The sequence below is a fragment of the Ascaphus truei genome, chromosome 1 (assembly GCF_040206685.1).
Source record: "Ascaphus truei isolate aAscTru1 chromosome 1, aAscTru1.hap1, whole genome shotgun sequence".
Classification (NCBI taxonomy): domain Eukaryota; kingdom Metazoa; phylum Chordata; class Amphibia; order Anura; family Ascaphidae; genus Ascaphus; species Ascaphus truei.
In genome coordinates, this window is record NC_134483.1 from 102,709,528 (window position 1) to 102,723,439 (window position 13,912).

Genomic DNA, 13,912 nt, shown 5'->3' on the forward strand with positions numbered 1-13,912 from the left:
CAGCAAACAGCACTTCCACTGCAGCAAGGGATTCTGGGAAATGACATGCAAATGAGCACACAGTGCCACTTTTTATCTCATGCTCACATTACATGAGCAACCCTTAGTCAATGCATGCTGCTTTAAACACAGCTTTTAAGCAAGGACTTGGGAGATGCAAAGTCAGTTAACCCACTCACAGACATGTTTCAACCTTGATGGGTCTCATCAGTGTGAGGTTGGCTTACTGACATTTGCTCAAATGAGATAAGAGTAGGTAATCACCACGACTTTTAGTCATTTTTTTTACCCACCATAACCTTAATAGTCGTGGTGAGATATATATATATATAAATATATATATATACTACCTCCCTCACCACTCCACCGTGCAAATCCCTACTCTGGCTTCCCATATCCTCTAGGATTACATTTCAAACACTAATTGACTTACACAGCTCTCCAAGTTGCTGCACCACCTTACATCTCAGCCCTCGCCCCAAATATACCAATGAACACCCCCTCCATTCTGCCCATGAATTCGCTTCACCTCCTCTCAATACCGCCTAAAAGACTTCCCCATGATGTCCCCTCTCTCTGGAATTCCCTACCACGCACCATCACTCTCTCCCATAGCTTTCAGGAAGTTAAAAACTCACCTTTCAAAAAGGAAGCCCATCTACCATACTCCTAACCAACTCCCTCCCCAACGCTATTGATTCCAGATGAGAGGCTGGCCTAAACTCCAGCCTAGCACCCTCACCCACAAACCTCAATGGGACCAGCTGTGCATCTGGCCCACAGCCCATCTCGCAATGAGGAGCCACTTACCTTTTGTTTCAACATTACCCGTTATTCCCACTAGATTGTAAATGCTTGAGCACGGCCCTCATTACCTGTTTGTGCTTGTATGTCATTCTGTTTGTGTAATTGATGTCACTCCGTACCCCCATTGTACCTCACTGCGGAATATGTTGGCGCTTTACATAAACGATAACATGTGATTGTTATGTTTCTCTATCAGGGTTATTATGAGGAGTTAAGAAGTATTTGGCATGTAATTAGTAAGTATATAGTTTCTATATAGTGACATCACGGCTTGTATAGATCTATTGTTGGACTGAATTAATAATGCGTAGCAATTTTTTGTACCAATTCATATATTTTGATACTCACGAATATACCACATCATATGATGGAAGTTATAAAACACACAAAGTGAACTCTCTAGTCGCTTTATTCAGTGTTTCTTCGGCAAGTCAAAAAGGATATGTAAAATAAATAAATAAAGTCACGTAACCTGTTAACAAAGAAATAAAACAAAGGCAGGTTTCGCTTGTTTTTCCAACTTAGATCCACGTTAATAACATAGTGGTACAAGTCATGATTATAAAGTCACCGTCCTCTGAAACATCAACATTGTTATACACAGCGAATTCAGAATTATGCCCTTAAAGTAATATTTGGATTCACATTCACTTTATACCTTAACCACTTTTATGTCAGAGGGGCCTGCATTATGTTGCAGGTCCCTAAAATTGAAGCAGTTTACATTTATAACTCTTGACAACGACTCACCATGTTTCCGCTGCAGCCCCACTCTCTGTGACTGTAAAAAACTGATCTTTTCGCACCAATATCATATCATAAATTTACACAAAAAGGAAAAGGAACAGGGCCTAGGGGACTGAACATACGCGAGAGATGTGCAACACAGAGACAAGTTGTAAGGGTGCGAGTCAAAGTAAGTAGTGCATGACCAAGCACAAGCTTTATGTCAGGATACAATGTGTATGTAATAGATACACAACCTGTGTGATAGGATGTAGTAGTCACAGGCTGTGTCAGGGGGGCAGTGTTTAACAGACTGTCAGGGGGGCACCGTGGAGATGTCAGGGAGGGAAGTGTGGAACCGACTGTCAGGGGACGGGGGGGAGAGGGTGGAACTGGCTGTCAGGGGGGCAGCGTGGAACTATCAGGGGGGCAGCGTGGAACTATCAGGGGGGCAGCGTGGAACTATCAGGGGGGCAGCGTGGAACTATCAGGGGGGCAGCGTGGAACTGACTGTCAGGGGGGGCAGCGTGGAACTGACTGTCAGGGGGGGCAGCGTGGAACTGACTGTCAGGGGAGGCAGCGTGGAACTGACTGTCAGGGGGGGCAGCGTGGAACTGACTGTCAGGGGGGGCAGCGTGGAATTGACAGTCAGGGGGGCGGCAGCGTGGAATTGACAGTCAGGGGGGGCAGCGTGGAATTGACAGTCAGGGGGTGGGGGGCAGGGTGGAACTGACTGTCAGAGGGGGGCAGCGTGGAACTGACTGTCAGAGGGGGGCAACGTGGAACTGACTGTCAGAGGGGGGCAGCGTGGAACTGACTGTCAGAGGGGGGCAGCGTGGACTGTCAGAGGGGGGGGCAGCGTGGAGCTGTCAGTGTGCAGTAAGGTATGTAGCAGTCACAGGTTGCGAGCTTTAATCCTGCTAGTGTGTAGAGAGGTCTCAGTGAGTGCAGCCCAGTCGTGCAACGTATATCTGTCCTGAGGGGGCCGGATGCACCGGTCTCTCTCCAGTCACCGGCTCCTCACAACACTTCTTATGCTAGAGGTCACGCTAGGACCCCATCACCCAGCAACATGGCGGCTGCCCCTATCTCTGCCTTGGGTCGTGGCCTCATGCCGCGCCGACACTGCCAGCTCGCGGATACCGGACTTCAATTCTAATTACGGGCGGCCGTGCGCGGAGTGGCCGGGTTTCACTGGGGTAACCGACCTCAGCCGGGGGTGTAGCTCGTGCCTAGCTGTGGACAGGCAAACACAAGGGCAGCTACGCAGGCAAAAGCCCCCGAGCTACTGCGCATGCTCCGCGTGTGGTTAGACCCACTGTGCTTGCGGCGGAGGGGGGACGCGGCACAGAACATTGAGTCACCAGAGGGATGTGAGCGATGTTATCAAGTCTCAGAACGTGCTGGCTCGCGAAGGTCAGCGTGCTGACGCAGAAAACGTATCACGTAACTGACCTGAGCGTCCATCATTGCTATAGAAACCCATTTCTCTGGCAGAGTTCTGATAACGCTTGATAGCTGGGTCACAGTGTGATTTAGGATGAAATGGAGGGACGAACAATGGATGCATAATCCCCTATCCTTTGTCATTATGACACCGCTAAGGATTGTTGTGTCTGGTTTTCCATCTGAAAACGCTGTATTCTTAAGATTTGCGATAGTCTCTCACTGCACTGTGCCCAAATCAAAGATGTCCGCCAGGTGCTTCCGCCATGTGAGGGACTGCATGGAAACACAAGCACAGAGTGACCGGGGAGGGGAGCAAAGAACATATTCACCTGTCATTAGCATATGATGCTCATATCCATAGAGCAACACGAATGAGATTGGAGATCCTGGGCGGAAAAATAGCCCTTTTATAAGGAAGATAATGAGAATCCATTGAGCCTAAGAGACTGAAAATCACATGAACCCGAAAATAACTAGAACCAAGATGAGCATGGGAAGGTTTTACTTTCTGATAAGGTGATCAAGTAGATGCAACCTGGATACTTCCCTTATTATTAGCTGAACACAACATTGTTTTTCCTGCTTTCTCCATGACCAAAATGTGCAAATTACACATATCTATCATTGGGTTGGCACTGCAGGTGGAAAATAAATAATGCTATAGTTAGGTAGCAGGAATAGTTGTGTGTGGCAACTACAATTTAATGCTTAAGAAATGCAAAAATCATAATCTTGGGTCACAAAAATAAAACTACTATAGAGAAAAAGGACCTGGGATACATTACTTCAACTGACAGAAGATGTAGGCAAGCATTGTAAAAAAATTATACTGAAAGTCAGGATGTATGCTTGTATAGGGAGGGGTTAGCTGCAGAAAGAGAGCGGTGGTGATGCCACTTTATAGATCATTGGTGAGGCTTCACCTGGAGTACTGTGTTTCGTTCTGGAGACCATGGGGCCGATGTACTAAGATCATGTTTAAATTTTTATTCACATATGTGGCAACATTGCAGTGCTAAAAAGCTGTACAAACCATAATATAATGTCATGTATGAAGGCTGTTACGTGATTTCATACATACAGTATGATGCATAAATTGTTGCTTGAAATTAATTTTGTCGCATTGCTTCATGTTGAGTACCTGATTTGATACAATTTCAATTAAAACTGAATTGTATGTTTTATTTATAACTATTATAAGTAAATCTAAAATTAGTCTAATATTTAAATTGCCCATACAGTGAAAATACTACATTTTGTTAACCTATATAATGAAACATCCATGCTGCATCAAATACATTTTTGGGTTATGCATAGCAACGTAATTCCATGCTAACAATGTAAACACTTTTTAGGGTTTACATCAGCTTGGCTGACTATTTAGATGCTCGTCCTACTTTCTTTGGCAGACACAACTTAGAACTCATAAGGAAAGTTTTAAAGGACCTCAACATATACAGCTTGCAGGAGAGAAGGAAGAGCAGGGATATGATTTAACCCTTTGAGTTCCCCCGGGAGGGAGGCATGACTTAGTAGCTACGTAAAAAAAAAAATGCTTGTTTTGTTAGGGCAAACTGTTGACTGGAAGGAAGATTACTCCTTCCATCAGTGATGGAGTGACCACAGTCATGTGATCGTGAGTTAAAGAGGCATTTCCTCTTGCCCAATTTTTGTTTTTTAATTTTGTAAATGCAGCAGTTCCTTGCCTACAGTATATGGCAATGTAGTTAAGCTGCCGATCAATACGTTCTCCTGTGATAGAGTTATGAAGATCCTGCTTCCCACGGCATGTAATATGACTGCCTACAGTCAAAAGAGGAGGCAGTGTAGCTTCCTAGGAAGCTTAATACATTATCAATAAAGAGTGGGAAAAAATGCAGTGTGTCATGTAATACTTACTACACAACTGATTTAGTTAAAAAAAAAAAAAAAAAAATAGAATTTTGAATGAAATGGTGCTTGAAACTTTTAAATGTGTTAAGGGTTTCAACACACTCCCATATTTGAGAGAGTAGGGTGCTAGAGCAACAGATCATTCTCAGAATTTGGAGGGAAGCAGGCTCACGAAATGGGAGGTCCTTTTTTATGGAAAGGGTGGTGAATTTATAGATAGTCCCTCAGTAGAGGTGGCAGAGGCAAATAGTGTACAGGAATTCACGAATGCTCTGGATATGCATAATTCAGTGCTAATTACTTAAAAAAAGGTATTGAACAAACGGTGTGAGGTTTTATAACAGATAGGAAAGTGCTCAGAGAAGGTAAACCAAGTGGTTTTATTTGCCATCAAATTCTATGTTTTAACTACTATGTTATTGTAATGCAAAGATTCTGGATTCAGCCAATAATTTGCACACATAGTCAGTAGACAGTCTTAGAGATGTAATCAAAAAGGGATTTTACTTGGCTTCGTTATGTTCTCAGTTACAGCTTGCACAGCTAAATAGCATACAACAGGAAAACCGCTCGAAACACCCAGGGAAGCCCCTGTCAGTTTAGTCTGGTCCCAATAGAACGAGGGCAATTCTTGGCGAGGCACCTGCACGGTCCTTAGATGAATCTTCTGGTTCTATACCCAGTCCAGGCTCTTATTTATAGCATGTTTTGTTAGGATTCCTCCAATCATTGCTGAGTGTTGTAGCAAATGCATAATTAAACTGATGAGTCACACTTCCTTTGTAGTGAACAACTCTATATACGCTAAACATGTGACAGAGAGAGAGAGAGAGCTCTGCTCACCCAAAGCACATAACATGGCACACTTTAGCTAATGAGTGGTCAAACGTGACGAGAGAGAGCTCTGCATACTAAGAGCCCATGTTATGGCATACTGCAGCGAATGAGTGCTACTTTTCCATACAGTTATTATGTAGCAATAAATACCAGATAAGTTTATAATCCATGGACAAATAAGTGTATGTTTTATTTTAATGGTGATTATGTTGCATTTCTGATAGAGGACATGATTTCTGTGGTTGGGCCCTTTGACTTTCCTTTTCTTGTGCAATACTTTTTCTTGCTGTCAATACTTTGTGCAAATGTTTTCAAATTTCCACCACACAATTGTTAGCAGGTTTTTCTTAAATTTCACCAAAGATCACATTGCTCAGGAATTTGTGAAAATAATATTAGGAGTTACATTATTCACTAGATTTTGTGACTTACGTCCAGAATTTCGCAAAAATGGAACCGCTGCATGGTATTGTAATCTTTGGGGCACGGCCTCATGTTATTTTCTTGAGGCTCTTGTACCCACTGTTTGTACTTTATCTTCCACGTATTGTAATTATGGGAACAGAAATGAGTGTGCACACCAAAAAAATCTGTTTTAATTCAAATTTGTGCAAAAAGAACATATAGCACCTTGATAGGGTGCTATAAAACAGCGGTGTGCAAACTGGGGGGCGCAGGATTTTCTAAGGGGGGCGCACGGTTGCAGAGCCCCTACGATTTTCCCCCAGGCATGTAAATTAAATGCCGGGGAGGCACGGAGCCTCTGCAACTTCACTTACCTGCTCTCAGCCGGCTCTTCTCTGATGCGTCGCCATGACTGTGTGGCGTCAAATGGCAACACATCATATGACGTCGTGACGTCATATGACGCGTGGAGCCCGAGAGCAGGTAAGGAGGGGGAGCGGAGACGGGGGCGCAAACTTAAAAGTTTTAGCACCCGTGCTCTAAAACATTGAGGATTCCTACCCGATTCTGTTGAGAAATGTAAGTAAAAAAAGCATTGCAAGGCACACAGAAAAAAATCTGCTCTAATATAATTTTTTCTATATGCAAAAAAGACATAAGAATATTTGTCCATAGAAAAGCACGCTTCTTGAAAAAACACTTTACCCTTTGAGTGCCCAATGACTAAGTGGCTACATCATGCCGAAAGAGTGCTCCTTTTCTAGGTGAGATCACGCCCTGCGTTCTTATGGAGTACTGTAGGGAAATTGAAGAGAAAGAGAAGAGAAAGACTCAGTTTCCATTTGCTGTATAATGGAAAAGTGCCCGGGCGCTACCTCAATATGGAGTGTTGGGAAAAAATGTATATAGATGTTTTATGACCTTGTGGGGGTTTGTTTTCCCCTTAGCTTCGTGGTGCCCTCCTGTGACTCTGACCCCAACAGGATCTATCCAGGACTCCTGAGACAAAGATACCTTAATGAGTGTGCACTCACACTAGCCCATGTGAGTATTAATTTATTTATACTTGTTCCACCACCCACCCTCCGCACATCTGAATATCCTGCTGATGCCTTATGAGAGAGTCCTAGGCATCTAGATTTCCACTCTTGAAATCAAAATCACCAACACTGGAGAGGGAAGAAAAGATACCATTTCAGGATCACACTCACACTGGCCCGTGTGAGTGCTTCCTGTTAATTCTGCTCCATTTGTTGATTCCCTTTTTGACTTCTCTCCCTCCCTTTGTCGGCCACCATTATACAGTATTTACACTTGTATTTGTTTCGATCTAACTTGTTCCCTTGTTTTGAGAGGAACACCTCGATTCAGAGACTGAAGCAAGAGCAAGGAGGACATCGTGTAGACCAAAGAAGGAAGATCGCAAGAAAGACCGAATGAGATCCATACCAGAGGGGAAAAGGAAGAATAAAAGATACCTTGATGCAATAGTACTTGCACAAGGCTGTGTAAGTGACATTTATACACCATTTGATATATTATCTCCCCTTTCATCATAGTCCAGATAATCAATTTAATGAAGCCCTCCCGCTACCCCCCCCTCCCCCTCTCTCCCTTCATTGTAATCTGTTTAACACAAACATTAGGGGGGAAGGGGCTTTAGGCCTTTATATCTCTCTCCCTTCAGTGTAATCTGCTTAACAGAAACATTAGGGGGGAAGGGGGTTTTAAACAATGCTGTGTATAATGTATAAGGTTTTTTACAATTAGATAGATGTAATCCTTGGTATTGTAAGGGTTAGTTTGGTTTTAAATTGTCTTTTCTGGTTGGTACTTACAGTATATATTGATTTTGGTTTACTTGATTGGTTAAAATACTGTAGTTGACTTGTTTGGAAGTGTTTGTATTTACTGGTAGAGTAGCTTGCAATTATATTGTTAACATTCATTTGCAGAATGTACAGTACTGTATATGGTGCATAGATTTAATGCTATGCATCATTTACAGTATACAATGTACTGTAAATGCAATGTACTGTGTGGATTGTAAAGTTATGTTTTATACTGTATGCTATTCATTAACTTCATTGCTCTACACATCTAGGGATTTCATTCCACCTTACCACCTTTCCTACACATGATTTGTGCTGTAGGCATTGGTTATATTACTGTATGCTAATGCAGATGTGTGATGCTTTGAGACTGTCATTTATACTTTGACAAGTCTACCTTTTGGTGTGTAGTGTGCATTATCCTTAGCGTTGTATAGGTGCCTTTGAACCCAGTAACCTATTGTGATTCACTTTGATTCTCCCTAGTGTTTTTTGAGTCACTATCCTTTTCATGTTTAGGGTTGACAGTGTGTGTCGTTCCCTAGTGCTGTTCATTAGTGTTTAAGGGTCCATGCCTCTTTTTTAAGTGTTTTTAAATCATGTACTGTTTATTCATCCCTTTTTGCACTGTGTCAAATAAATAAACAAATATATCAATTGCATACCTGAGTGCTCCCATACGGGTTACTTTTTTCTCTTTTCACTCACATACAGTATGTATGTATATATATATATATATATATATATATATATATATATATATATATATATATATATATATATATACAAATATAGCTGTATGATATATATATATATATATATGTACACAGTGTATATATGTATACTGTGTATATATATATATATATATATATATATACAGTGTATATATATATATATATACAAAGTATATACTGTACAGTATATATTTATTTCTCTTCATGTCTTTATTTATTTATTTATTTAGATTTATTTATTAATTGTGGGGCTGCTGTGCGTGAATTTTTTTTATTGGGGGTGAGGGGGGTGTTTGGCCCTTGGTGTGAGTTTACGACTTGCAGCAGCAGCACAATTAATAAATAAATCTAAATAAATAAATGACAATAAATACATTTGAAATACATTTTTATTGATAGTGTACATGTGCAGGGGGTCTCCGGAGCTGAAGCGCACAGGTTTCAGGTCTGGGGACCCCGTGCCCCCCGAGATACAGGCCCCTTTAGGGGGTGCCGGTATCCCTCTGCTCTGCTTGGTTTACAGGCCGCGATCACGTGATCGGGACCTTTAAACGCAGAGCACTCAGCACTCAGAAACACAGGCCAGGCAGATTTAACACACACACACAATAGGGGGAGGTTTTTTTACATAGCTTGCAGGGAAGCTTAACGCACACACACAATAGGGGGATAGGGGGAGGGGTTTTTACATAGATTAGAGAGAAGGCAGGGCGTTTTAAAAGCGAGAATAGGGGGAGGGGGTTTTACATAGATTTTATTTATTTATTTATTTAGATTTATTTATTAATTGTGGGGCTGCTGTGCGTGAATTTTTTTTATTGGGGGTGAGGGGGGTGTTTGGCCCTTGGTGTGAGTTTACGACTTGCAGCAGCAGCACAATTAATAAATAAATATAAATAAATAAATGACAATAAATACATTTGAAATACATTTTTATTGATAGTGTACATGTGCAGAGGGTCTCCAGAGCAGAAGCGCACAGGTTTCAGGTCTGGGGACCCCGTGCCCCCCGAGATACAGGCCCCTTTAGGGGGTGCCGGTATCCCTCTGCTCTGCTTGGTTTACAGGCCGCGGTCACGTGATCGGAACCTTTAAACGCAGAGGGATACCGGCACCCCCTAAAGGGGCCTGTATCTCGGGGGGCACGGGGTCCCCAGACCTAAAACCAACGCGGTTCAGCTCCGGAGACCCCCTGCACATCTACACTATCAATAAAAATGTATTTCAAATGTATTTATTGTCATTTATTTATTTATTTTTTGGCGGCTGCTGTGTGTATTTTATTGTTGTGGGTTGCGGGAGGGTGGGTGAATGGGGTATTCGCCCCAACGATGGTTGGGGAGGGCTTGCGGGGGCGGGGGTAGCGGGAGGGCTTAACCCCTTCATGACCGTAGCGGTATTAACTGCTACGGTCGTGAAGGGGTTAAGTGCACCCGCAACCCCCCCCCCCCCTCCCGCAAGTCCTAAACTCACACCAAGGGCCAAATACCCCCCTCACCCATCCCCACTACACACAATAAAGCGGGCACGGTGGGTTAACCCCTTCATTGCCTTAGCGGCTATCCGCTATGGTAATGACGCAGCATTTTCCGTATTTTTAATAATATTGATCAAGAGCAGGGGGGGGGGGGGGTTCCCTGAGCATTAATTTCTGGCTCAGGGAACCCCCTGCTCACTTTACAATATTATTAAAATAATGCTTCTTTACCATAGCGCATAGACGCTAAGGTAAAGAACGAGTGTTTATTTATACTGTATATTGTATGTGTTTTATTGATAGTGTACATGTGCAGAGGGTCTCCAGAGCAGAAGCGCACAGGTTTCAGGTCTTGGGACCCCGTGCCCCCCGAGATACAGGCCCCTTTAAGGAGTGCCGGTATCCCTCTGCTCTGCTTGGTTTACAGGCCGCGGTCACGTGATCGGGGCTTTTAACGCAGAGCTGGATACCGGCACCCCCTAAAGGGGCCTGTATCTCGGGGGGCACGGGGTCCCCAGACCTAAAACCAACGCGGTTCAGCTCCGGAGACCACCTGCACATCTACACTATCAATAAAAATGTATTTCAAATAATTTTTAATGTGCGGATGTTTGCGCAGAGAGAGAGCAGCGGATCTCTCTCTGCTGCAAACACATCTCGCCCCCGCCGCCCATACAGTAGTATCATTTATGTATGTGCATATACAGTACAGTACAGTACAGTACTGTACAGTACTGTATGTTAGGGCTTACAGGGGTTGTTGTTATACAGTATATATATATATATATATATATATATATATATATATATATATATATATACAGTATACAGTATATATACTGCATTACAATTCATTATAGGGGACGGCTTCACAGAGAATAGCTCGCAAGCGCCACCATGTGTATTTTGACGGCATTGCAGTATTGTAACCAGCCGGAATAAAAAGCTTAAATTCCTGCCGGAAAATAACGCAATGCACTCTGGCAGAAAACTATCAGAAACCTGAATACACCCGAGTATACCCGAATTCGCGGGACTAGCCGTGCTCGAATAAAGTGTGTCGCCAGTGTACACTGATAAGTTTGCTTTTCTAACAATGTTTTAAAGACTGACCATTTATCTTCTACATTTTTCCCTGCAAAAACATCATCCCATTGTATTACTACTAGATTAGACCTCAGTTTATTAAAATCTGCCTTTCTAAAGTTTAAAGTCTTTGTTGAACCCAAGTAATCTGTTTTTTGATAATTTATTTCAAATGAGACCATGTTATGATCACTGTTACCCAAATGTTCCAGGACTTGAATATTTGTTATTACTTCTACATTGTTTGATATGACCAAATCCAGAACTGCCCCTCTCCTGGTTGGTTCCTCAATAATTTGGGTCATATAATTATCTTTAAGCACCCCCAAAAACCTGTTTCCTTTTGTAGTAACGCTAATCTCATTGCCCCAGTCTATGTCTGGATAATTAAAATCCCCCATTATGCAAACATGACCCAGTTTTGATGCCTTCTCCATTTGCAAATGTATTTTAGCTTCCTCAATCTCACAGATATTTGGTGGTTTATAGCATATCCCCACAAACATTTTCTTTATACTTTTACCTCCACTGCTAATTTTTATCCACAAGGTCTCTACATTTTCCTCATTCCCTTCATAGACATCATCCCTTATAATAGGTTTTAGATCTGGTTTAACATATAGACATACTCCACCTCCCCCTCTATTTGTTCAATCCTTCCGAAAAAGAGAATACCCCTTTAAATGAACTGTCCAGTCATGAGTTTCATCCCACCATGTTTCAGTAATGCCTATGATATCATACTGCTCCCTTGTAGCTATTAATTCAAGCTCCCCCATTTTATCTGTCAGGCTTCTTGCATTAGCAAGCATGCATTTCAGTTTTTTTCAGCCTGTACTATTATCTTATCTGCTCCTTCCTTTCTGCTCCCACTTGGTTTAGTCTTTAGAAGTTTTCTAGTATTATCTGTATTTACTATGGGTATCTCACTGCTTGTCAAACTTGCACTTGCCCCCATTCTACCTCCATACCACCTTGTATCCTCATCTATTCCATTTAGTTCATTATCTGTTTCATTCCCCTCCCCCCTCCATCCTAGTTTAAAATCTCCAACCTTTTTAGCATTCTCCCCCCTAGCACAGAAGATCCCTCTTCATTGAGGTGCAATCCGTCCCTAGAATATAGATGGCACAGTAATGTGGAAGGAGTTAGTAGGGCCAGGTTTGGGAGGAAGTATGAGGAGCTCTGTTTTAGCCATGTTGAGTTTAAAGCTGCAGTTCAAGCAATATCCTGCATGTGTGTTTTTTTTTTTTAATAAATCAGTTCTGTAGTAAGAAAAAATACTTTTAGCATTTTCTGTTTTAAAAAAAACAACTTTGAAAGACCAATTTTCTTGTATTCTATTTTAACACGCATGCTTGTTCCTATAGCAACGATTTACATTCCCCATATTTAGAGATGTCGCCAAACTTTGCCCATCAATAGCCAGAGAACGAATTGACCGGCAGCTATGCAGTTTTCTTTAGGTAAGTAGAGATCGCCCACATTAAACTATTGAAGTTAAAAAAAAACTAAAAAAAAAAAAACGGGAACCTGAACTGCAGCTTTAAGGCACTGTTTCTGTTGTGGGATAACATTGAGTGAGAGGTTCTTCCCGCTCACTCACACTAACACCACATCTTTTAGTGTATGGATGGCTAATCTCTCCAAGCCACTCTGGGAAGTGCTACAACATGCATGTAAGACCTGTGCATCAGGGATTAGTCAGGAATTACAGTATTCTGAAAACTCGTGGAGTTATTCTGGCTGCAATGTTTATTTATTTTTCGCCAGTCCATGTTCCTGTTAATTGCCAATGCTCGTGCCCTTGTCCATGCCCCAGTCCTGTCCTTGTTTGCCAGTCCTGTTTTTTTTTACCTTGCCTGTTATCCTGTTTACCAAGGATTGCTTGTATCTGCCTAATTAAATCCATTTTCCAATCATTTTACTTCCTGAGTTCTGTCATCCTCCCCAATGTTCTCAGAATGCAGTTCTTTCTGGACAGCCTGTTACACCCTGGTGTCCTGTTTATCCCTGTGACAGGGTAGTTTGTTTTGTCAACAGGAAATATTACAAATCTATATACAGTATGTATAGGGAATCTAGACCAGGACACCAACCTACCATGACGTTTACAGAGGTAATCACAATTCACAGGTGGGCTGAGGGCTGCTCATTAGGACAGAGTCTGGTAAAAGATCTCTCCAGCAGCCTTAAAGTTATCTCTGTTTCTGAGAAAGTTTCTGATAGAATGCTGGAGCAAAAGCATTGTATTGTTACAGAGCACTGTGCCAGAAAGACTGTAATATTGCTTTGTGATTACTGCTCTGCAAAGAGAAACACTTGGTCTGAGAAAAGAAGAGGCAACTGTATATCTGTGCTGCTTGGAATTCAAGACCACCAAGGGTAAATTGTGTTGAACTGTGTTAACAACCCTAACTCTTATTTGAAGTGCCTCACTATACAATTAAGCTCCCTAACCCTGGGAATGGCTTTAATGTACAGAGATTACCAAGTGGATGCTGGACTTTTTGTTCCTTGTCTTTAACCCCTGATACACTGAAGATAGCTGTTTTGTGTATTTGCTTAAATAAAAGCCATTTACTTTGACACTTCTGTGACTTCTGCTGTTCTCTACCAAGCACCTGTCTACATTTGGTGGTAGCCTATCTAACCACTTTTGACCA

General features: G+C 42.2%; 1 protein-coding gene and 1 long non-coding RNA gene across 6 annotated transcripts in view; one reads left to right on the forward strand and one right to left on the reverse strand.

Annotated features, from left to right (window-relative positions):
• The window catches only part of TMEM161B (transmembrane protein 161B), a 36,029-nt gene extending 33,020 nt beyond the window's left edge, over window positions 1-3,009 (reverse strand). Inside the window, exon 1 of one of the 3 annotated variants that reach the window (XM_075592760.1) lies at window positions 2,989-3,009. In XM_075592760.1, coding sequence (XP_075448875.1) covers window positions 2,989-3,003 — 15 coding nt within the window. In that variant the 5' untranslated portion in view covers window positions 3,004-3,009. Of the gene's footprint in view, window positions 1-1,557; window positions 2,793-2,988 lie in introns of those variants that run through there. The other 2 variants (XM_075592768.1, XM_075592776.1) reach the window with 2 other exon arrangements.
• Window positions 2,790-13,912, forward strand: part of LOC142490458 (uncharacterized) — a 38,088-nt gene continuing 26,965 nt past the window's right edge. For 2 of the 3 annotated variants that reach the window (XR_012800063.1, XR_012800067.1), the window contains exons 1-3: window positions 2,790-3,784; window positions 7,065-7,625; window positions 12,617-12,712. This is a non-coding gene — a long non-coding RNA (uncharacterized LOC142490458). The remainder of the gene's footprint in view (window positions 3,785-7,064; window positions 7,626-12,616; window positions 12,713-13,912) is intronic. The other variant, XR_012800069.1, reaches the window with a different exon arrangement.